Here is a 25,898-nt window from a genome sequence, read left to right as displayed (position 1 = left end):
CGGATCATTAATCACTTGGCTTGCTTTTGTTAAAAAGTTCTTAACGGATTTAGGACTTGAGCATCTTTTTTCAAACCCTCAAAATACCACCTTAATCCCCAGAAAAAGATTGCGAGACATGTGTTTAACCCACCTAACTGATCTGCGCCTGGCTCTTGAATTAAACAAAAACTCTGCACAACTGTCTTTTTCCATACAAACAACAGACCAAATAGAGCCATACTTGAATTCCATTCTGAGTAACTATGAGAAATTCCTACTCACCAGAATGCGACTGAACATATTCCATCGTTTAATTACTTTTCCTAGGATAAACGACTGGAGTACCCAATTGATGCCGTGCCCTTGTGATGACCTTTCTCCCCAAACAACTTTGCATGCAATAATGTTTTGTAAATTTTATGTAGAGCCAAGAAAGTTATACTTGATCCCTTTTTTGAAACATTTGGGCCTAATTCATTGTGGCCCTCCAACTGTTAGAAACAGAAACACTGGCAAAAAATATGGCAATGTTCTTAAAATTCTGTGTACGACACAGAACTAACCTTTAAATGGAGATTTCTTTTTAAATACCACATTGACAGACGGTCCTCACGAGTCATCCAAACATACCCTACGACGAACTGGGATTAGCCCTCCTATGCATCCTAAAACTGCTAGTGGGGGGTTTGTTTCTCTCCTGTCTTGCATTGTCTAAATTTTCTTACTCTATTTTACCATTTTTAATCAATGTTAAAACATTTCTTTTAATTGCTTTTCTGCTCTTTGCACTTACTTCCATCCGCTCAGGCCAAACTAATTTATCCTGTAAAAACGACATGTGTATAATCATTAATGTATTTTTATATGTAAACGCTTTTATGGTATGTAATTTCCTTACCGAATAAAGTTTTTCAATTCATTAGATTGAGTAAGATTTCAAGGAATAATCCCATGATTTTGTGGATGTTTGTTATATTTTCTTGAAAGACTACAAACATAAATTTTAACTGAGGCATTTAAAACATTAATAATTGCACTATATGCTCTCTACTACTTCTTCATCTTCATGTGACATGTACTTCCTTTTGAAACTGTTCTTTTTATATATCTATATGTGGTCAGCTTTTGTATTAATGCAGTTGCTCCAAGAAACACTGAAGCTACTATATGCGTCTAATTGTATCTTCTACTTTTTTGTAGGTATTGACCCCTGCACAGATTAAATCGATATGCCAGGCTATCGTAGAATCTGGGAAACAGTATTCAAAGAAAAAGAGGAAGCCATTTCCTCTCATGTACTCTTACTACGGAACAGAATATCTTGGTGAGTAGAAAGCCATCATATAAATTATAAACTATAATGTGTCCTTTTTTCATATGATTGACCTTAAACGCAGGCAAACCTTGGATTTTTCAAGTAGGGACTTCTTATATCAAGAAATGTTGTTGTACAATGCTCAAATGTTAACTGTGTTCTTTCGCTCCACTTCTTAGTCCCACTCCCACTGCCCAAAATACAAAAGGATGGAGTTTGGTGACACAAACGTAGAGGTTTGCTCAAGTTACAAAGAGAAATAATCTGTGGTCTCCAGGAGGCCTTTAATTTACAGGGTCAGGCATCGCATATCCAAGCTACCCCTCAGGTGATAAGGAATTATGTACATGCTTGTTCCTCACTCTTCCACAGGTAGATTACACAGATTTTATGAGTATTAGCTTTGGACTGGAAGGTAACCTTCAAATTGCACAGCTCTTACATACCTTTAGCTTTCAGACACCAAAATTATATCCCTGGTATCACAAAACATACAGGCCCAAGCACACAATAGACTCAGTCCTCATGTAACACAGGCCATACTTGCTTTGGCTTTAAACAGCAAAGCTGTCCTTAAGGTTTAATAGAACCGGCAGGCTAATGTATCTCAGACAGCTGACCTATCCCTGATGAAGCACCCAAGCTACACATTTGGGCCTCAGATATCATGACTAGCTCACAAGTTCAGGTTTCAGACAGCTTATCAATTACTCAATTACACACACACACCTGGTAATCTGAAGCAGTAACCAGCAGATTTATCCCTCAGGGTTTAGTGCTCAAATTAAATTAAATATAACATAGATCAATCCAGTGAGGTCCTCAGGACCATATGGGTGTCATTGAGGAACTGACCTCATCTCATGAAGCAGAGCCTCTTTGTTGCTTGTCTGATCTCCACACTGCTCCTTCCTGGATCGATGCTGCATCATGGAATTTCAGTATTTAGTGTCCCCTTTGGTTATTTTCTTTTGTTTTATTAGTTTGAATTATGTAATAAATTGGACTTCTGCATAGTGCATACCCTTTATGTAAAACCTCTCACTGTCTCTTTCTTGCCATCTATGTTTGTGCTACCATCTCTTTTTTTGTCTTCTCTTTCTCTGTCTTTTTCTCTAACTCCTCCTCCCTCTTGTTGGAATTTGACTCTCTGATCCCAGTATGGGGCTATAAAAGGGAGGTTGTCTTGCAACTGGAAGCTATTTTAGTAGCCCCAAAGTGCATCCTAGTGCAAGTTTTACAAGAATTACGACTACAAAAACAGAACAATGGCTGGAAAGCGCAATAGGTTAGTAAACTGTGGGGCATATTCTCAAGGACCTATCGCCGAGTTATCGGCACTTTATTGCAGCCAAAGTCATGATAAATATATCGCCCCATTCACAAGCTGGTGCAAACAGCCAATTTCACCAGTTTTCCAGCGATAGCATCCTCAAAAAACAGCGCCACAGAAGACCCCGGCAACTATCGCTAATGAGATGCAGAGTAGGCGTTCCTGAGCAAAAAGCCGCAACAACACCACTCCGCAACATTCTCAATGATCAGCCAGATCGGCTATAAGATCACAAAACATGTGATAAGGTGCGTTAGCAGCAGGAATTAACACCTGCCCTGACCTAGTGCAAAGTCGGACGACAACCGGCACCAGACTAGGGAGCCCAGACCACAGCCACACCTGAAGAACAACAGATGCCATGGAGCCAACGATCATGCACCTCGGAGCCCCAACAGGGCCACAACACCCACCGCCACCACACCCAGGACCGCCACCCCCCCCCATCTTCCCCCCTCCCCGGACCACTGCAGAGGCGGCGCAGACCAAGACAGCGGACCTTCAGAAAACGCACCAACCTCACAGACCCAACACCAGAGACAGGGCCCGATTCACAGAACTAACTTTAGACAAAATCCTAAACATACTACTTTTGGTATTCACAGAAGGCATTTAGTAGTTGTAAAGTTCGGATTTTGTCTGAAGTCTGTCTTAAGTCTGTCTTAAGTCTGTCTTAAGTCTGTCTTAAGTCTATCCTAAGTTTATCTTACGTTTGTCTTAAGTCTGTCTTAAGTCTGTCTTAACTCTATCCTACTACTTTTGGTATTCACAGAAGTTATTTAGTAGTAGTAAAGTTAGGATTTTGTCTTAAATTTGACTTAAGACAGACTTAAGACAGAGTTAGACAAACTTAAGACAGACTTAAGACAAACTTAAGACAGACCTAAGACAGACCTAAGACTTCTTCTGTGAATACCAAAAGTAGTAAGTTTAGGATTTTGTCTTAAGTTAGTTCTATGAATCGGGCCCAGTGTCATTGGCCACTACAGGCTCAAAAGGACAACCATCCTACACATTCTGACTACCATTGCCCACAGGCTGACGGTACCCTCCGCAGACAAAGCTGCTGGCTGTTCTGCACATGTTGGCCTCTGGGACCTTCCAACCAACAACCGCCAGAGTCGGAGGAGTCCCACAGCCAGCTCAATCAAAGTTCATCACAACTGTCTTGGATGCCATCATCAGCTTGGTACCCCAGTACCTATACTCTCCCCACACTGCACAGGAACAGCTGGAGACCAAGCAAAGCGTCTACGCCATAGCTGGCTTCCCGCACGTGTCAGGGGGCAATTGACTGCACACATGTCCTCCTTGTACCCCCTGGTGACACTGCACACAATTACCTCAACAGAAAGCACACGCATTCCATCAATGTGCAGGCAACAGTGGACCACCTGCGAATCGCCACCAACGTTGTCGCCAACTACCCAAGCAGTGTGCATGATTCCTGCTTCTACCAACAGTCCATCATCAACCAGCGCTAACAGGATGGCACACATGGAAATGCACTGCATGTTGGCAAGTACCAAATGAACACACCACACCCCCCAACTCCACAATCATGCAACTCACAACTCTGGGAATGCACACGCCACAGACTCACATTCAAAATGCAAAACAACATGCCCATCCACCAGACACGACAGCATAACTTACTGTGGCAACCTGGGCTAGCCATGTACATGAGCCATCAACGGCATGGCACCTCAGCCACACAATAGTGGAATGTGGGGAGCGGTGTGAACCAGGCATGTGCGATGGAGGCAAGTGGCCCATGAATGAGAAGGTACACAATGCCAAGTTTGGCGGAGATGTGTTGGACAGACTGCAGTATGCAGACCACAGACATATCCATGTCCACATACACTGCTGGTGTATGGAGTGTAGTGGACAGTGGACGCAACCATGTCACCCCAGCCAGTGGGAAAGATCCCGGAAATGTAGCTTGTGACGTCCCCCCCCTGTAAGCATGAGCAGAGTGAGCTGGCTCGGCATACGCCAGGCCAGCATAGGGGTGTGAATAAAACGCACATAGCTCTGGGCGTGGTTCTCTTCCGGAATGCCCAACATCTCTGCCAGGACGGCGCCTCCCAGCCCGCCACGAGGCCGATGCCGTGAGCGGTGTTGCCTGCGATCCTGTGCACCTGCTGCACCCCAGCCCGCTTGTCCCCAAACCCGTCTTGCTTGCACCTGCGCACCCAGGCCTCACTGCTCACCTGCCGACACCAATGTGTGTCAAGGAGGGCCCACCACGTGCTGGCGCAAGCACCAAGCCCGAGGTCTGCAAGCTTAGAAGCCTCCTCAGACCATCACGGCCTCCGCGACACAGGCCCGCAGTACTCCTTTTTCGTTGACATACTCCACCGGCCTACACAGCTGCCAAGTCGCTCACACATTTGGAACTGATTCTTGATTAAGCAATGAAAAGCACACTTTATGGTAGATATTATGTCACTGTACTCCCTTCGATGTGATGCCACCAACTCTGTGCATAGCCTCCGCACGACACCTGTCTGTGGTCCCTTGCTGACTACTGCCTTCGGCCTACACTGCGGTTGAGTAGGTCACACAGTTAGAACTGAGTCTTGATTTGTGTATGGCGGAGTTCATATCATTGAACGCATGGAGAAGAGTAAGAGGAAGATGTGGTGCAGTCTGGAGGAAAAAAGGATCCTTGTTATGGAGGTGATCGAACACTGCCAACAACTGCTCTGCTGTCACTAACTCTGTGCATCGTGAACCAATGACACGTGGCTGTGGGCCCCTGCTGACCGCTGCCTCGGGCCTACACTGCGGTCGAGTAGGTCACACATTGGGAACTCAGTCTTGATTTATTTATGCCAGCCTCTATATCATTGTACTGGCCTGATCGCAGACTGCATACCCCTTCAGCTCTGGTGCCACTTAGTCTGTTCCCCGACAGCCATGGACACTTTCTGGTTGAACTTTGGTGGCGACTGAGTCTATGGACTGGGGGTTGTCTTCATCATCATGTCAGTGATACTGATTTTTTGGCGAAAACGAGGCTGTAGCATTCCACTCCTCAATTTGCCGCTTCCGGATGGCTTCTATGCTCTGCATCATGCCCTGGAGGACACCTTCCACTGTCCCCCGCAACCTTCTGCCACATTCACCTTGGACATCGATGAGGACCCGCTCAGCTCGCGTGGCCCTATCTCACTGCACCGCAAGTCACACTCCCGTGGCGGTGTGCCTGTGCCGGCCGCAGTGCATCCAGGGCCCCTAACTATGTGCAGCTCAAGTCAGGGACCCTGTCAGGTGAGATATTGGATGGCCTCTGAGACGATGGCCTTGGGGTCATCAACGCCATCTGTCTGTGACCCTGCGCTGTCCGCTGTCTTTGGCCTCAAGTGCGGTCCGCCAGGGGTCACACATCAAATCAAGTTCTGACCGGCCCGGACGTCGCATCACCACAGGAGGCACAGGCCACCACCGCCAGAACCACCACCGAATGCCAGCTGCCAGAGTCAAAACAGCCGTACAGGCAGACTAACAGAGTTGCTCACACCTGGGGTGGATGCCATCATCTGCCTGATACCCTGCTCAGCACTCCAGGTGCCACTAACTCAGTGCACCTCGACTCATGGACCATTTCTGAATGAGTTGTGTGCTGTGGGCTGCTCACGCAGTAATGTCACCTCAGACAGTGTGGGAGACGTGGGACGATGATGAGGTAGATGATGCATGTGTAACACACCCCACTGCACCTGCATCATGAATAATTTGAAGGGACGCAATCCTAGACATTTTCTTCACATGAGCACACTCAGCTCCAGTGCCCCAAACTCAGTGCACTGCAACTCACGGACACTTCTGTTTGCAGATTGGGTGACCTCTGTACTTGCTCCGGCTACCACCATGATGCTCCGCAGTTGTCTAGGTAATGCTGGTGTTTTCTGTTTCCGTTTTAATGGTGTTCACTGCTCAACTTGTTGCCAGCACCAACCACTCCGTGCGGGCTGGCTTACACTCACCCTACACCCATCAAGCACAGGCGTCACTGTACATGTGACCCTGGCAATAAAGGGGCCGGGCGCACGTGCCCATAGCCACTTCCACAAACTATCTGTGTGTGTCCGTGTGGTCATGATGTATGCATGAGGTCCCCGGGGCCTACAACATTACATTGTGCTGTGTACAGCGGACGCAACCATGTCACCGCTGGCAGCGGGTAAGGCCTTGGACATATAGCTTTGTCGTCACCCATTCAGTACGTAAGAGTGGACTGGGCCATCGTACGGAGGTCCAGCGTGGGGGTGTGAATGATGATTCCGGGGCTCTGGGTGTGGTTCATTGCAGAAAATGTGCAAATGCATGTGTCTCTGTCGCGGTGTGGGTCTCCTTTGTGTGGTGTAGGTGGTCCCTGATGGGACTTGAACACCCACATATGTGATCTGGTTCGGCTTCCATGAGCTCTGACCCCACCTGCACCTGTTCGGCCACCTCCTTTTGGCATTCTGACACCTGGCATTAAATGCGATGTGTGCCTAGGTGAAGTTTTGGGAGCCAGCCGTGGTGGCGGGTGCTTCCTTCTGTGTGGTCTCTGCAGGAGCTGGGGTCTCCTCTATGTAGCTTGGCTGCCCTGTTCCTGGGGGTGGGTTGCCTAAGATGTCCATGGGCTGTTGTAGGGTGTCGGTGTCGAAGGTGTGGTGGTCCTCTCCAGCATCACTGATGAGTATTCTGGTCTGCTCTGCTGGAGGTGTTGTTTGTCCCTCTGCAATGTGAAGGGGAGATGCATGTTGACATTGTGTTGACATGTATGTTGGCGCATTGTTCTAGTTTACATGTAGACTGTATGACAATGTACATTGTGACTGTTTGGGAGGTGCTGTATATTTGATGCAGGACAGTGGATATTTGGACTACATGACGGATGTGTGGTTGTACACGTACATTTCCATCTCACAGTTTCCTGCTATGTTAGATGTGATTGGCCTGTTTCTGCGCATGTGCGGACCCAGTTGTGTCCTCTGTTCTGCAGTGTCGGTGTTGCACTTTGTGCCACATTGTCATCGGATGTGCTGTTATTGCTATGTGTGTGCTGCAGTGTGCCATGGGGATCAGGGACATGATCCAGGGTCATTGTGGGTGTGCAGTGTGCTGCACATCGTTGTGCATGTGTGCCATTGTGCCCATCTCCCCCCGTCCCCCCAGGCCATGGACCTTACTCACCCTGTTGATGTTGTGTCAGGTCCTATCGGGCTGTGTCCGGACTCCCAACTCCTTGCGCCGTCTCCACCCTGATGACTGTGGCCTCCGTTTCCTCCAGCTCCTCCTGTGGCGCAGGACTCTCACCTCCTGTCACCATTGCTGCCTTCCTGTTGGCAGTGGGTTTGTGCTTGGGTTAGCTTTTCACATCATGCCAGTACCTCTTGTCCTCCTCCATTGACCTCCTCGACACTCCGACTGCATTCACGTTTGTCATATTGACGTTCAGTGGATGGTAGTGTTCTGTCACCTCCGTGACGCTGATCTGGTTTCACTGCAGACTGCACCCCGTCTGCCTCTTCCTCTTCTCCTTGGCCTTCCCCGACCACGAGGTTCCTTGCTGGTGGTCTGTGGGGCTTGTGGGGTTCGCGTTGGCCTCTGCACTCGGTCCGGGTGCATCCATGGTGCTACGCAGTTTCTTTCTTCTCCCTTTTTTTTGTTGCTGTTATAGTGCATTTTCCCGCATGACCTGGGGAACTGCAGGACATTCGACACGTTATCGTGCCCCTATTGCATGGTATCGCCGGCTTGAGAATACCACGTTACCACTGTGTTATTTTCCCGCGATAGACTGCGATGTGCAAAGTTGCGTTAAGCTAATTTTGCGATGTTTATCACACGTTCTTGAGAATATCCCCCAGATTGTTTAATACAGACTAGGGAACAGTCAGTATGTGGGTCTTGATACTGATTGGTCTGACCTTCGACATGTCGTTTGACTCTGCACGGCATAGTCTAATATATTTGTCAAATAACAATCTGGTTAGCATTTGGAGTATGTGAACATGTTGTCCACTTCAGGCCTAAATAAAAAGTGGATATGTTCATAAGAATGCATTGTGATGCTGAAGCATCGGAACCTAAATTGGTTTCTTACTCACTTTTTTTTCACAATTATGTTTATTTTTAAAGTACCAGAGAGACCAGTTTCCTAACGGATGTCTTAATCACAAAATATACATGGAAGCAGTTAGGTAATTACCATAAGCAAAGATAAGTGCTGGGTTTCCCCTCTGGGACCATCCTGACTTCAAGGAACAATCATACTTGGTTTGTTTCAGCAGCGGGCATCACTAATCAAGACATAGTGGCTCAGACGGCGGAGGTGTCCGAGTAAATGAGGAAAATTGAGGCATCCAAGTTCATGCCTCCGAGGTGGTGCACTGCATGGAGAGGGCCAGAGAGGTCATTGTTTCCCAAGAGCAATTAGGGAAACTGCAGTTAATGAAGCCATGCTGTTATTGTCACACACCAGCAATACCAGCAGGAGAACAGGGAGTAGGCTAATCCATTTATAACTTCTCCCTCCTGGGACGACTGTCAGCCCGGGCAGCCAGTCCCAGGGGATATGTTGTCTTTTCAGTCCCATTAGTGTCTAAGTATCACGTGTGCAGTAATCGATATTTGTTCTGGAAAGATTCTGTGAAGTCAGCATACAATCTGAATCCAGGGTCTGATCATCCTAGAAAAATTCTGTGTTTACACCACTGTCCACTAGATGATAAATAGTCATTCATCTGTACATCACCATGCCCACCCCCAAGTGAGGTCTACCTATACCCTGGTTCTCCCCTGGTCTTGTCTCTGTAGATGAGAAATACAGCAGTTCTTAATTGCAAAGATTTTTCTTTAGTATGTTGGGAGGGCCCTCAAATGCATCACAGCCACTACCTGGAATACAGAAATGGAATTCAAGGCTCAGTAGAGAACAACAGCCCTGTCTCACCAGCCAAAAGGACCCCAGAGGCACTAATATTAGTCTTACCTAAGACGAGTGATGCAAAAATGAGGCATTCCTATATGGACACTATGGTTACTTCATAAGATGCCATCCCTAAATTAGATGCAAGTTATGTATAATTCCTCTAAACTAGCTTATGGATTTGAGGTGTGCAGTCTAGCCCTACTCACCTGTAATAACATTAAATCACATTTAGTAACTTATTACTTCTGAGTTTAGAAGGCAACATATATTTTGCAAGCAGATAATACAAAAATCGTCCTTCTGCAGCAACTTCTACTCAAACACTTAATGAAATTGATCAGTGAATGTTTGTATTCTTTTCTTCATTTTACACTTGGCAGAAGAAATGCTGCCATCTTTCCTAGATGCTATGAGCCTGATGATGTCAACGTGTCTTTGCTGGCCAAAGGACCATTAGAAAATGCTGTGACATGCCCCTAACTCCTTCTCCTTGATGACCAGTCGACCAATGCTAAGAGCTGTGACATTCCCCCTAAGTCCATCTTCTTGCTTTGGATAAATTCTATCTTTTGCAATCTTCTTTAAGACTTCCATCATTTGTATTAGATATAATGCTACCCCCATGAATGACAAATGCATCATGTGCTGTTAGAATTAATCTGGAATTTCACCTCACCAAAGTTTTCCACTTGAACTATTCATCCCCCCATTGTCCCCTTCTATTACGAACCCAGGTTTTAATTAATGTGTGCTAAACTCTTTTGGCTTCTGCTTTATCACTTCCTGACATTTCTTTACTACACCAGGGATTTTACTCTCTTAGGAAAATTTCCATAATCACCCCATAACACTAATGTTTAATAATTTAAGGAATTATTTTGTGGCTTTAACTGGGCCATCACTAAAAATACATTTACCATCTGAAACCATGAAAAATCACCATGACTCCCTTCCCCCTTTTATAATATCACCCAAATCACTGAGCCTGGACCACTGAGTTCTTAATCTTCTATTTGTATTTCAATGCCCCTTTATTCCATGCTAGATGGTTATTTAGATACGACTATTAAATTGTACAAAAACACCCTTCCCTAATAGTATGTGTACCTGGCACTCAGGTGTTTATGTGCCTATTGTAAAGAGCAAAGGCAGAAATGGAAAATAGCTTGTGCATCAATGGCATTTTTGCTTATTTTGTGTATGCAACTGCCCATAATAACTTTGGCCATCTACCATCAGGTATGCCTAGTGGTACATGTCCAGGTAAACACAAATGAGTGCAATTTCCTGTCTGCACTTGTTAGAATGGGTTCATTCATTGTGACGGATGGGAACCCCACTCAAGAAACAATCATAATCTTTGTCAAGGTGGCCAAAGTAACCTGTGCTCAGCCCTCTGGTAGCTTGGCACAAAGCAGTCAGGTTTAAGTTAGAGACTGCTGATCAGGAGCTGCAAGGTGCTGCGATGCAAGATACTACATCAGGCTGCATCACGCTGCGTCAGTTCCAGTGAAGCTGGCAATCAGGAGCTGCGAGGTGCTGCAAAGCGAGTTCCTGCGTCAGGCTGCATCACCAGCCGGTTCTGCTGAAACTGCCAATGAGGAACTGTGAAGTGTTCTAATGTGAGGTCCTGCATCGGAATGCGTTGCCTTGCGCCGGTTACGGTGAAACCTTCAGTTGCGCCGGAAGGAGTGTACTCTGACTCCAGACGAGGGTCCAGGAACTGGAGGACAGCACTTGGTGGGTCAGGACTCATTCCCACTGAGGACAGCAGATGGGACCAAGTAAGGTGCAGTGGGCTCTGGTCTGCTGGGAAGCAGGAGAGGCATCTGGAAGGTTGTTGTGTCCATGTAGCTCAAACAGGAAGTCAGCCAACTGACCCCTGGAGTCAATTCTGGGTAGCCTAGGATCAAGCCAAAGAGGTCCAGTCCTCCTTCTTCAGAAAGCAAGGTAGTCATTCTGGCAGCAAGCTAGACCTTCTTTTGAATCTTCCACAAATCCTGGAGTGTTCTGAAGAGTGGTTAAGATGGTCTCATTTTTATACCTGGTGCCATCCTCTGTGTAACTTACCCCAAAACTAGTTCTGGTCAGTTTTTCCCCTTATCCTGGTCCTGGTGCCAAAGTGTCTGCTGTGGAAAAAAGGCAGAGGAGCCCTGGTGACAGGTTCCTTTGTGGGTGCTGCAGGTAAAGCCCGCTGAAATGTAATCAGGGCAGGGTATAGCCCCTCACCAGCCATCCTGTCAGGAAGAGCCTCTCACCCCACATCTAGGCTTCCTTTGTCTTACTGTTTGGAAGCAATACACAAACTCCAACAGCAGAGCCATTGACAGCTATGTGGCCCAGCACACTGGCAGGAAGGTGCAGTTGGTTTGGAGAAGAAAATACCAACTTTGTAAATGTAAAAACAACAGTTGATGGACAGAATGCATAACAATGTCATACATTCACCCCAGTACAGAGATTGTGGCCTAAATTCATCGTTTTTTGCTCACCATGCCATTCCAGTTTGAACCCAGCCATATGCAAATCAGTCTTGACCCTGTGCCTCATGGGAACAGTCCAGCCCGAACTGCCAAGCCAGGTCCTCCCTGGACTGGAAACAAGCATCCTAGGACCGGTTTCGGGGTTTCACCCCTCTTCAGCCAGGATAGCTTGATTCAAGTGTGTGTCTTTTGCTTTCTTGCCCTTAGTGCGCCGGGTATGCCCAGACATGGGTCCCGGGCTCACTGTGCCACTGGAATCAAGCTATCCTGGCTGAAGAGGGATGAAACCCCGAAACCGGTCCTAGGATGCTTGTTTCCGGTCCAGGGAGGACCTGGCTTGGCAGTTCGGGCTGGACTGTTCCCATGAGGCACAGGGTCAAGACTGATTTGCATATGGCCAGGTCTAAACTGGGGTGGCATTGTGAGCAAAAGAATGATGGATTGAACCCAGATCTCTTGACTGGGGGTGAATGTTTTGATTTGTTCAGCATTCCGTTCATCAATTGTGTGTCTTTAACTTTCTAAATGTGGCATTTTCAAAACTGTAACTTAAAATCCAACTTCACCGTTAACAAGGATTTAAATATACAATTCATTCAAGTATAAATAGAATATCTCTATTTGTTCCCAATCTGAAGTTAGCATTCATTAAATGTAATAAGATAACCCTGTGTTAGTTTATGGGAGAGATAGGCCTTACAACAGTGAAAATTGAATTTACGAGTTCTTGACTGTCAGGACATGTAAAACTTATGCACACATATTCTACTTTTTAAATACCATGCACCCTGCCCTAAGGGTGGTTATGGCTTACGTTAAACGTGACTTAGAAGTATTAAAAAGGAAGGTTTATGCCTGGCAAAAGGTTTATTTTGTCAGGTTGAAATGGCAGTTTAAAACTGCACTACTGGCTGCAGTGGCAGGCCTGAGACAGGTTTTCGAAGGCTATTTTAGTGGGTAGCAAACGAGTGCTGCTGCCGACTAGTAGTGTTTAATTTACAGGCCCTGGGTACATGTAGTACCACATACTAGGGATTTACAAGTAAATTAAATGTACCAATCCGATGTAGGCCAATTTTACCATGCTTACAGGGAGAGCACAAGCACTTGACCACAAGTTAGTATGAAAAAAGTCCTTAAAGGTAACTAAAACGAGTTCAGCAAAGGAAGGCAGAGAAAAGTGCAAATTCTGGCGTGAACCAACAAAAAGGGCCAGGACCAACAATGATGCATCAAAAGCGTGTAGTTCAAGTCATTTTTTTTGTTTTGTGTAGGCTTGATGATTGTAATTTGCTGTACCTTGGGCTCCCAGCTTACCCTTTCCCTAGACTGCAACAAATTCACAATACAGCAGTGCGTGCCTTTTTACATCATCACATGGTCAAGTGCCCTTCACGTGGTCTACCTTCTCTGGCTTTCTATTCTTAAATGTATTTTGTGTAAGACTGTCTATTTCATCATGTCTTCTATAAACTTCGCTTCAGATTTGTTAACTATTCTTCTTCTCATGCCCTCATATTCTCTTCTCTTGGTTTGCTGTCCATTCTAAAAATGTAGTCCTGCAAGACGGAAGGCCATTCATTTTCCTACTTGGCTGCAAATGTCTTGCACCAGGTGAAAACCATCTGGCTGTTCGCAAAGGCTTAAAACTTGGCTTTTTTCAGCTTTGATCTTATTGCTTCGGCACAATTCCTCCTTGGGTACCAGAGATTCCCAGTGCCATGATACTCTTGTGGGTGATTGTTTGCGCTCAATCACTCTTTAGAGTAGAACCGAAAAGTATTTATGCTAAACTTGTGATAGACTTTATAGCTATGGTGTGTGAACTTTATTATGATCCAGTTCGTATACTACTGAATGAGTCTTAATGAACCTGTTAATTGCTCAGAAAACATCATCTTATTTGAGCAACAATTCCTCCTAGTTATTACTTACATGACCTACTACTCCAATTATTCTGAATCAGGTTTCAAGGTATGGTCTGAAATAGAATACCATCATGCCAACAAACTTATTTTCTTCATGACATTAATAGTTGTTGATTTCAGAATTTGTATGTAGTTATAAGGCGAACCTTTTCAAGTGTAAAATTTGGCAACTATTTATGTGTTATTATATAGGCAGGAGAAATCATTGTGTAAGAATGAAATCGAAGCATAATAGCTGATAGTCCTGCAATCACTATAATCAATAATACTGTCCCTTGAGATCGAAAAATCGTATTTGTTGTGTGTGGTTTCATCATTCTTCTTGGCTCAGTGGCTTCTAAAAAGTGACTTAAAGGTATTATATTAAGTGAATTGTTGGGGGGTTATTTTATTGTTTTTGTATTCAAGTGGGAGATACGTAGACTATAAATTGTTTCCCTTACATTTTTTACTGTACTGATATATTTTCCGTGTGGTTGTGTTCTATGATTTTACAAGATAATAATATCCGCTTTAAGACTTCTCTAGTTCCGAAACCAACATTGTTACCCCACATCTATTTCTATGGGACCAGTGCTTAATTTAAGCCAGTGGTTTCCAGTACTCGGCACGAGCACTTAATTGGCAACACCAGTGCTTGTGACAGTTTGTCACAAGGTGGCGCTGTCTAGCTAATTTAGGGATGACCCCAACAACCGTTAAATAGTCATTAATAATTTAATATACATTAAAAGTGACTATTAACTGCCGCCCAAACCATTCATATAGGTTTGGGGGCCTGAAATAGTCTGAATTGTAACACTTGTAGGAGTGTGATGGTTAGTAGTTGTGTTTTTACTATCATTGGTAGCATGGCAGAAGCAATGTGTGGGGCAAGCTGCAGTGGCCGCCTGACGACAGCCCTGGCACTTACGTTTTTATTTTGTTTACAAATTAAGCACTGTATGGGACTCCTTTGTAATTCCCTTATGCATAATAATACTTGCCTGAGAAAGGATTGGGATAGGGGTGTTTGAAATTCTGTAAAATGACTCCTTATGGTATGTTTTGTCTGTGTATTATACGAAAATCAATAAAGATTTCTATAAAGTATTATATTGAAGTAGTTCTAGCAAATAAAAAAAATAGTTGTGTATATGAAATTGTTCTTTTTGATTGTAGGCGCGGCTCACGGCCTTTCATCCATCCTGCAGATGCTGCTCTCTTACCAGGAGTACCTCCAGCCCGCAGACCGAGAGCTGGTGTGGCAGAGCGTGGACTTCTTAATCAACCAGGAGCAGAACTGCAACTGGCCTCCGGAACTGGGCGAAATGATTGAGAGAGAGAACGAGCTTGTGCACTGGTGTCACGGGGCCCCAGGTAAAATCACAGTGTATGCTTCCGCCTCAGAGTCTTAAAGGGGTCAAGAGAGGAGCGAGGGGAATAGGGAGAGACAGACGGAGACCAAACCCACATTATTTTATCTTGACCAATCAACAGGGCAATTTCTACTCTAAAATGCTCACATTGGAAAACAAACTTTCAGGTTAGGGGCTAATTTTCCTCCTATTTGCAAAGTACAGAAAATTATGGCCCTATGTTTTTATCTCATTCCTACCACCAAGGTTCCTTTGTTTGTGAACGTTTGTTTGCTTAACAAATAAATAGACATAGTTAGCACCCCTTTCCGCTCCCTCCCCATTACAAAATTGGGTTTAGATGAACACCAGGTACTGTATCACAGAAAGTGCCCAGGGGTGTAGCAGCATTTAGTCCTGGTTTTTGTGTCCCAGAGGCACTGTGGTATTACTCAAGGCAGTGGTTCCCAAGCTTTTTCAACCTGCGGCTCCGTTGACCAATTGGTTGTTGGCTGTGGCTCCCCATTAGATTACAATTTTTTTGGACAGTGGAGGCGTTGAATTTGCGCTATTTAAAACTGCAAAAAAAAGAACAGTTTTATGGCTAGATGAGTTTCTACTTTGCGACCATATTCTCGATTGAGAGGTGTCTGTAAATCTAAATATGACAGTGCACTGGACACCTCCTGAATAAGGTGAAACTGCATTGTTAATTTGTCACTACCAGGAACGTTTTAGGTCAGGCGTTACCCACAACCTTTTGTTTTTAATAAAACATATATATTATCTACTGGCGGTCGCCAGTAGATAGTTATAGTTAGGACTGTGTTTCCAAAGGAAATCTGAAAATTCTATTTTGAATAACTTTGGCGCCGGTTGACGGATCCTCGCGAAATTTTGAAAACTAATGGGGCGCTCCGCTCAGCTCCTACCCTGGAAGTCTCGGGGTGATTCGTCAAGCGGGGGCTGTGAAAAAAGGGGGGTCTCAAAACGCGTTTTCCCCATGCATTTTCCTATAGGACCTTTAGTCGAAGGTACAGCCCGAACGGCTGAACAGAATTACTAGAAATTTGGCAAAGAGGTAGTCCTCAGGTCAGGGATGTGCTTTTTGCATATATGGTGTCAATCTGTTCAGTAGTTCCTGAGAAAATTGCAGTTAAAAGTACATAAATATCTATAGGCGCGCGCACGGTGCCGTGCGCGAGCGTAATTCTGATTGGTGGTTACATGTCAGTCAACATTCGAATCGGTCGAAATCAGGAAGTGTTGTCCGCCATTTTGTGTGTGACAGTGAAAAAGAAAGGTGGAGATTGTGAAAAGGGGGCAGGGTACAGAGTTCCTGACCCCCTAGCTTTTGTCAGGGGGTCCCTGAAGGACCATGAAGGGTAAAAAAAACATTTTATTTTTTTTAAAAAAATCGCGGGGTGCGCGCACGCTGCTGTATGTTGCTCTCTATTAGGGAAATGCTGGTGTCCCCATAAGAGAGAAGAGCATTGCACGGATTGCACCGTATATGCACCCTCTTAAACAGAGGGTGTATATCCAGAGGAACAGAAGCAGGTGAAGCTGACGCCGCAGATGAAGTACTCGGCTGAGCTGCCGATGATGTGCTCGGCTGAGCTGCTACGGATGTGCTCGGCTGAGCTGCTGGAGGGTTTTCTTTAGCAGCTCGAGCATAAGCCACAGGATGTACATCTCTAACGTGCCTGATCATAGTGAAGATACTAAAAGAGTATTTCTTTTTAGGATCTCCTCTTGATTAGACACCACCACAAATAGTGCAGGTGACTTTTGGAGCATTCACCTTCTTCTGCCCCTCTGGAAAAGTGAAAAATTGCCATATAAAAGAGTTTTTCTGTTTCCTCTGTCTCTGTGGCACAAGGGTCTCCTGCTCACTCCCAGAAGATGACTGCTGCTCTGCCATTCTCAAGTACTGGAAAAGCTGCTCAGCTCCTTCTCCCAGGGAATCAGAAGTAATAATGAGGGGAGCGGGTGTGGTGTTGGAAGTTTCTGGAACTGAAACTACTATAAACCAATGAAAAGTGTTGTTTCTAAATCACATGACTTGCCGTGCGCGCACGGTGCACGCGCGCATGCGCGTACGCGCACGGAGCACGGATCTCAAATGACATCACTGATGACATCACTGATGACATCATCCATTGAGTATGGGTTTCTGAACAATTTTAAAATGTTTAATATATATAGGGAAAGGCCTGTTGAAGAATGAGTGGGTGTACAAGTGTGTAAATGGATGATTTTCTTTGGTGTGTAACTGACTCTAAAAGTGAGTCATTAAATGTATCTTACTGCAGACTAGTGACTAAACTGTGTAAATGTTTGTATGTGTCTGTATGTTGGTGTATAAGTGGCGGCATGGTTTTGTGGATACCTATATAAGTGTCTACATGAGTTATTGATTACAGAATGCTAGAAAATTATAGGGTAATGCTAATTATTTTTTGGAATGCTGAAAACTATCAGGCCCATGGCTTTGATAACTATGACTCTGGTAGTGTCTAGAGTGTGTACCTGCGAGGCCTCGTCTTTTGACTGCGGGTTCGCTGACGAGTGGAAACACCAGAGGCCCAATATTAGCATCAAAGAGCTTCTTATGCAAATGGGAAAAAATCTATGTGAATCGCTATACCCCTGTGAGAAGCGAATGTCTTCTAAGAAAAGAAAAATATTATTGTAGCATGGTTTCTGTAAAAAATACCGTTTTACCTGCTTTAAAATTAGCCAGGCCCTAAAAATACATCTCATAATATATCTAATATGAGCAGTAAGATTACTGAACTGGGCTTTAACTGTCAAGGGGCAAGGGTATTTTAGCTTAAGTCTGTCTCCTCTTCTCTAATCTTAACGAGAAATGGGTGAAGTTCCTAATTTATTTCCATGCATAATACATGTAATTTGGGCAAAAATCCCACATATTGGTTGAATTACACTAGGCGATTATCTGTGTGAATATTAGATGTGTGCTATGCCCTCACTTACAAAACTCAGCACAAGATATATTCTAATGCGGTGGACATTGCTGCAGTAGACGGGTCTGATTGTTTTATAACAAAGAAAGAAACACCTTGCTAGCCCTCCACTGGCACGATGAGAGGCATTTGGAATGGTTCTTATGGTAGTTAAACCAATCAGGAACTGTGTTTTTTAATGACAATGACTTTCAGGCCCTTAGAAGGCATTATGCCGAAATGCGCGTCTGTAGGAAACTTGCCATAAAATAACTTTTAAATAACCCCGCAAGTGCTCCTTACTTCAGAGAAAGAAATGTTTATGTACACAAGGTCCCACCCGCATGTAACGAAGATTGCAACCGTCCTGAGTTGGGCAGCCAATTGGGAGTTGGAGCAACAGATTACATTAGGCAGCCTGAACCGCCGCTGACAGTCTACTCCATTGACCTGAAGGTCGTGAACTATTCAAATTCAACGATGTCGAGCCATATGCCTGACACCTACGAGTACATTTCTATAAGTCATCCATCGGCTGTGACGAGGGGCTGTAATGGCACACAGTGACTGATTGTGTGTGCGGAATATCGTCTGAGTGAAGGACTGCTTCAGCTGTAAGATCTACAATGGATATGTGCTGCATGCCGTGGGTGTGGGCCCATCGGGGTGAAATCAAAGAGTGGGACATTATGGCTTTTATAAGAATTCACACAATGGCGGTGGACATTGCGGCACTAGAGCGATCTGATAGCAGTGTTGCCAGATTTTTAGACCCGTCCCAAGCCCAAAGCCGCTCAAATATAAGCCCAAAATAAGCCCAATCAGACCAGTTTCAGCCCAAAAACCAGCCCAAATTAGCAAGTCTCCAATTATGCACAAATTGTCCATTTTAGCGACAAATATACATTCTATTCAATATACAGATGGTGGGAGGGTGTTAACTGGGCACCTGCCTTAATGCTATTAATTTTTAAGGCCAGTTCTCACTGCGACTTCTAAGAGCCCCTGCAGCTCCACTCTGCATATTGCTTAAAGATTCAGCCCCCCCCCAAATCAGCTCCAGTTCGAGCGGTAAACAGTGTGCGTCAGTGCGCGCCTTGGCATCAGCAACGTGGTGAAGCACGGAGTGTCAGATCCATGCCAGGACAGTGGTAAACAGACGCACGCGGTGCTGCCAGCAGGTGCGTGCGAGGTTGGGTGGCCCCTGCACAACCGTTTTTGAAGCTGGGCTGGCCTACGAACAACCGATGTGGTCAGTTTTGGTTTGGGTGTTAAAACACTCTCTTTACCTACGTCAACTTCCTGGCATCTATCAATATTCATCACTTCCTACAAATAGGGTGACCAACTGGCATGGGTGCAAATTCAGGACGGTGAGTGTAAAAATTCAGGACAAAGGGTCAAAATTCAGGACAAAAATTCAGGAAGGGAGGTCAAAATTCAGGACAAAACTTCGGGACAAAAGGTACGTTTTACCGACACATCAAAGGAGGTCGCGTAATAGTGTATAAGTAATTCCATCTATATCCAAACATTCATCCATTTGAAAACGTACGTATCTTTCCATCCATCATTTCATTCATCCATCCCTCCATCCACACTTTCACTCATCTATTCATCCACCCATTCACCCTATCCATCTGTACACTCATCCATCCACTCTTCCACCCAACCATCTACTCACCCATCCAGCCATTTATCCACTCACCCATCCAGCCATCCTTTCACTTACTCATCCATCCACCCAGTTAATCATCCTACCACCCAGTCCCCTTTTCAGTCATCCATTCATCCTCCCTTTCTCTCTTCATTGACCCTTTCACTTAGCCATCCTTCCTTTCTTCGATCCACCCATACTTCAACTCATCCACTCATGAATCCATCCATTGACCCTATCACTCATCCATCCATTCACTCATCCATCCACCCATTCACTCACCGATCAGCCACCCTTTCACTCATCCATCCATCCTTTCGCTCATTATCCATCTATTCACCCTTTCATTCATCCATTCACCCTTTCACTAATCCATCCAGCCATCCACCCATCCCTTCACTTACTCACTCGCCCGCCTTTTCCTCTTAATTATGAGCTGAGCCTTTTTCTGCAGAGTTGCAGACAGAAGAGGCTCATCAAGAATTTTGCCCTTGCTGTCTTCCTAAAGCAAGGGGTGGGGTGGGGGAGGGTTCACTATGCACCTGCACATAGGCAATCTGAAAAAGTGGAAGTCATGAGTCATGCATGATGCACAGTGCCAGGCCATGAGGTGATTGTGACATGGTGTTTCCAGGGCTTTAAGCGGGATGAAAAAACTGGGGGTCTCTCCAAGGGGCGTGTCTGATGTAATTAATGGTGTTGCTTAAAACAACTAAGCTAAAAATCTGTGCTTAGCATTGTGTGTCGCCGGACTAGTATTTTGCCTCTTCTGTCATTGCATCCAGATATATATCACAACAAGTAACGTTACACCTACAACAAGCCAGAACCATTTGCTTTGTTAATGGTTGTTAGTTGCATAAAATAAAAATGCAGCAACCATGGCTTCCTTGAATATAATATTGAAACTGCACTTTTCTAAAATGATGAGACTGAAAGAACTCTAGCCCCTTCTTTTCAACTTGTTTCACCAGCTTCTTTGAATTAACTGTATTCTGTACCAGCATAGGTGTGTTTGCACATTCCTTTCATCTGCCTGTGGGCAAAGTGCAGCCAGTGGTCTCGAACTCTGTTCCTCAGCTGGCACCCCGAACTTAAAGTCGGCGCCTCCTGCATTCTGTCCATCAATTGTTGTTTTTGCATTTGTCACCCCGAGTGGGAAGGGTATGCTCAGACGTGAGTCCCTTGCTCTCCATGCCACTGGAATCAAGCTATCCTGGCTGACGAGGGCTGAAAGCCCGAAACCGGTCCTAGGATGCTTGTTTCCAGTCCAGGGAGGACATGGCTTGGCAGTTCGGGCTGGACTGTTCCCATGGGGCACAGGGTCAAGACTGATTTGCATATGGCTGGGTTCAAACTGGAATGGCATGGTGAGCAAAAAAACGATGGATTTAGGCCCAGATCTCTGTACTGGGGTGAATGTATGACATTGTTCTGCATTCTGTCCATCAATTGTTGTTTTTGCATTTGTCACCCCGAGTGGGAAGGGTATGCTCAGACGTGAGTCCCTTGCTCTCCATGCCACTGGAATCAAGCTATCCTGGCTGACGAGGGCTGAAAGCCCGAAACCGGTCCTAGGATGCTTGTTTCCAGTCCAGGGAGGACATGGCTTGGCAGTTCGGGCTGGACTGTTCCCATGGGGCACAGGGTCAAGACTGATTTGCATATGGCTGGGTTCAAACTGGAATGGCATGGTGAGCAAAAAAACGATGGATTTAGGCCCAGATCTCTGTACTGGGGTGAATGTATGACATTGTTCTGCATTCTGTCCATCAATTGTTGTTTTTGCATTTGTCACCCCGAGTGGGAAGGGTATGCTCAGACGTGAGTCCCTTGCTCTCCATGCCACTGGAATCAAGCTATCCTGGCTGACGAGGGCTGAAAGCCCGAAACCGGTCCTAGGATGCTTGTTTCCAGTCCAGGGAGGACATGGCTTGGCAGTTCGGGCTGGACTGTTCCCATGGGGCACAGGGTCAAGACTGATTTGCATATGGCTGGGTTCAAACTGGAATGGCATGGTGAGCAAAAAAACGATGGATTTAGGCCCAGATCTCTGTACTGGGGTGAATGTATGACATTGTTCTGCATTCTGTCCATCAATTGTTGTTTTTGCATTTGTCACCCCGAGTGGGAAGGGTATGCTCAGACGTGAGTCCCTTGCTCTCCATGCCACTGGAATCAAGCTATCCTGGCTGACGAGGGCTGAAAGCCCGAAACTGGTCCTAGGATGCTTGTTTCCAGTCCAGGGAGGACATGGCTTGGCAGTTCGGGCTGGACTGTTCCCATGGGGCACAGGGTCAAGACTGATTTGCATATGGCTGGGTTCAAACTGGAATGGCATGGTGAGCAAAAAAACGATGGATTTAGGCCCAGATCTCTGTACTGGGGTGAATGTATGACATTGTTCTGCATTCTGTCCATCAATTGTTGTTTTTGCATTTGTCACCCCGAGTGGGAAGGGTATGCTCAGACGTGAGTCCCTTGCTCTCCATGCCACTGGAATCAAGCTATCCTGGCTGACGAGGGCTGAAAGCCCGAAACCGGTCCTAGGATGCTTGTTTCCAGTCCAGGGAGGACATGGCTTGGCAGTTCGGGCTGGACTGTTCCCATGGGGCACAGGGTCAAGACTGATTTGCATATGGCTGGGTTCAAACTGGAATGGCATGGTGAGCAAAAAAACGATGGATTTAGGCCCAGATCTCTGTACTGGGGTGAATGTATGACATTGTTCTGCATTCTGTCCATCAATTGTTGTTTTTGCATTTGTCACCCCGAGTGGGAAGGGTATGCTCAGACGTGAGTCCCTTGCTCTCCATGCCACTGGAATCAAGCTATCCTGGCTGACGAGGGCTGAAAGCCCGAAACCGGTCCTAGGATGCTTGTTTCCAGTCCAGGGAGGACATGGCTTGGCAGTTCGGGCTGGACTGTTCCCATGGGGCACAGGGTCAAGACTGATTTGCATATGGCTGGGTTCAAACTGGAATGGCATGGTGAGCAAAAAAACGATGGATTTAGGCCCAGATCTCTGTACTGGGGTGAATGTATGACATTGTTCTGCATTCTGTCCATCAATTGTTGTTTTTGCATCCTGCAGGACCACAGCGGTGCCGTGTGCGGGTGAGCCCAGCCGGTCTCTCTCTCGGTTGCCCCACAGCCTGTCTTTCCCCCCAGCGGGCGGGAGCCGCCCTCTGCTCCTTCAGGTGATGGGCAATCACGGCCTCTGACATTGTTGCTAGGGTTTACACGTTGCCCCGGAGAGGTCCAAATTACGGACGGTGGTTGGTCACCCTACCTACAAATGCACGCGCCCTTAATTCCCTGCCCCAATCTCCACTCCACAGTGGGCGGCAGCAGCAGGGACACCACGTGCGTCCGACTCCTCATGATGATGATGATGCGTCCACCATTGAGCCGAGCGCCGCGTTGAAAGTAAGAGCTCACGTCACGCAGTCCCAGCATTATAGAGAACCGCAGGGGCTGGCCAAAAAATGATACCCAGGGCCGTCATTGGTAGCGTTTTCGCGCGCTACTGGATTGACGGCCCTGGGGGACCCCCACATTTGCCCGCACACACACAAGTTGACAACAACAAAGCTAGGTGACCTCTCTGGGTGGTGCGTGTGGCGGTGCAGCACGCATGTGCACAATAAGAGTGAGTGCACTGTGCACTACGTAACAAGTTAGCGCTTGCCACTGACAGCCACCATAACGCGACGGACTCCTCGTGGTCAGCGCCCACCCAGGCCAGTAAAATTGCGCACACCCTTTTAAATCTAGCCCAAAAAGTAGCCCCCCGCCAGGCATGGGTTTTTCCCGCACAACTGGGAAAAAAGTCACCCAATTGTGCGGGAAATAGCCCAATCTGGCAACATTGTCTGATAGTTTTATAACAAAGAAAGAAACACTTTGCTAGTCCTCCATTGGCTGGATGAGAGCCAATTAGAATGGTTCCTATGGCATTTAAACCATTCAGGAACTGAGTTATTAATGACAAGTATTTCCAGCACCGAAAAAAGGCATTACGCCGAAATGCGTCTGCAGGAAACTTGCCAATAAATAACTTTTAAATAACCCAGCGAGTGCTCCGTAGCGGCAAATAAACTAATATACATATTCATATATATATATATATATATATATATATATATATATATATATATATATATATATACATGGAAGCCATCAGCCGAAATGCGTCAGTCAGAGAAAAATGATTGTTCCAGAAAACTTTGTACAGCTTTTGCACATGAAAAGTCAAATGGAATAAAAAATATCTAAATAGAGAACTTACCTCTTGAATGCTGTTTTCCTGGACTGTGCCGCTGCATGAGGTGTTGTGAAGACGGAACGCCGAAAGGGAGCACATATATATATATGTATATATATTTATACACACACACACACACACACACACACACACCACCCCACCCCACCCCACCCCACCCATGTGTACATGTATAGTGGAACGAAGAGGGATGATTTTGAGTCTACACTGATGTATATCAGAGGTGCATACATATATAAATCCCAGATCGTGGTTATTCCTGCCTTGCGCCAAACCACAGGTGGTGCAGAAAGAGGTGCCTCAGCTCGCACTTTTTTAATGTCAACCACAAACTCCTTTATCAAACAAGCATTGTCATAGTCAATAGGTCTCGCCTTTGGGACCTTATGTGTTTAGCCAGAACTTTTGGCTATGTTGTAGAGCATTACGATGTTATATACAACTGAAAAACCTGATTAAAAAAAGATTTTAACATAAAAAATGTCTTCTAGTTTTTTTGTACTTGCACTGCTGGCAACTTCTTGCTGCCTGCTCTCATGCTTGTTTGTTATAAAAAAAATTGTTATGGGGGAGCGGGACATAAATAACGGGGGAGTGAAGTTAGGAAAACAGTAATTTAATTAGAACACGAGCAGCGGACGAACACCAGGGGAGAATCCACAGATGCCAGATTCCAAGGGCAGACTGACGTGATGCTTAGGCGGTGCGCTGATGCAAAATGGTGGTGGTGAATGATGTTTGGTGCTCAGGTGGTGACACTATATGCTGTGGATTGGAGGTACGTTGTGGATTGTGGAGTTGAAATATGTTGTTTGGTATGTAATTATGCGGTGTGTATTGGAAATGTATGGAGTTGAATTGTGTGGCCTGGAACTGTGGTGTTGAGTGAAATTATGCTTAGTGAAATTGTATCATGGTGTGGAGTGCATTTATGTTGAATGATGGTATGTGGTATAGAGTGCATTTATGTGGAGTGTATTTATGTTGCATTGAGTAGAGTGCAATTATGTGGCATGTAATTATCTGGCCCTGAGTGGTATTATGTGGAGTGTATTTATGTTGCATTGAGTAGAGAGTAATTATGTGGCGTGTAATTATGTGGTACTGAGTGGTATGTGGAGTGTATTTATGTTGCATTGAGTAGAGTGTAATTATGTGGCTTGTAACTATGTTGCACTGAGTGGTATTTTGTGGAGTGTATTTATGTTGCATTGAGTAGAGTGTAATTATGTGGTGTCTAATTATGTGCCACAGTGGTATTATGTGGAGTGTATTTATGTTGCATTGAATAGAGTGTAATTATGTGACATAATTATGTGGTACTGAGTGGTATTATGTTGAGTCTATTTATGTTGCATTGAGTAGAGTGTAAATATGTGCCATGTAATTATGTGGCACTGAGTGGTATTATATGGAGTGTATTTATGTTGCATTGAGTAGAGTGTTATCATGTGTCATGTAATTATGTGGCGCTGAGTGGTAATATGTGGAGTGTATTTATGTTGCATTGAGTAGAGTGTAATTATGTGGCTTGTAATTATGTGGAACTGAGTGGTATGTGGGGTGTACTTGTTGCATTGAGTAGAGTGTAATTATGTGGCATATAATTATGTGCCACAGTGGTATTATGTGGAGTGTTTTTATGTTGCATTGAATAGAGTGTAATTGACGTGTA

The 25,898-nt window shown here is 45.4% G+C and overlaps 1 protein-coding gene across 1 annotated transcript in view; it reads left to right on the top strand.

Annotated features, from left to right (window-relative positions):
• LANCL3 (LanC like family member 3) overlaps window positions 1–25,898 on the top strand; it is a 322,352-nt gene that overhangs the window by 142,707 nt on the left and 153,747 nt on the right. The window contains exons 2-3 of the mRNA XM_085622574.1: window positions 1,183–1,306; window positions 15,137–15,334. Of these exons, the coding sequence (XP_085478700.1) occupies window positions 1,183–1,306; window positions 15,137–15,334 (322 nt within the window). The remainder of the gene's footprint in view (window positions 1–1,182; window positions 1,307–15,136; window positions 15,335–25,898) is intronic.

This window comes from Triturus cristatus, chromosome 8, assembly GCF_964204655.1.
Source record: "Triturus cristatus chromosome 8, aTriCri1.1, whole genome shotgun sequence".
Lineage (NCBI taxonomy): Eukaryota > Metazoa > Chordata > Amphibia > Caudata > Salamandridae > Triturus > Triturus cristatus.
Note: the sequence above shows the minus strand (reverse complement) of the source record. Positions and strands in the feature narration are given on the sequence as shown.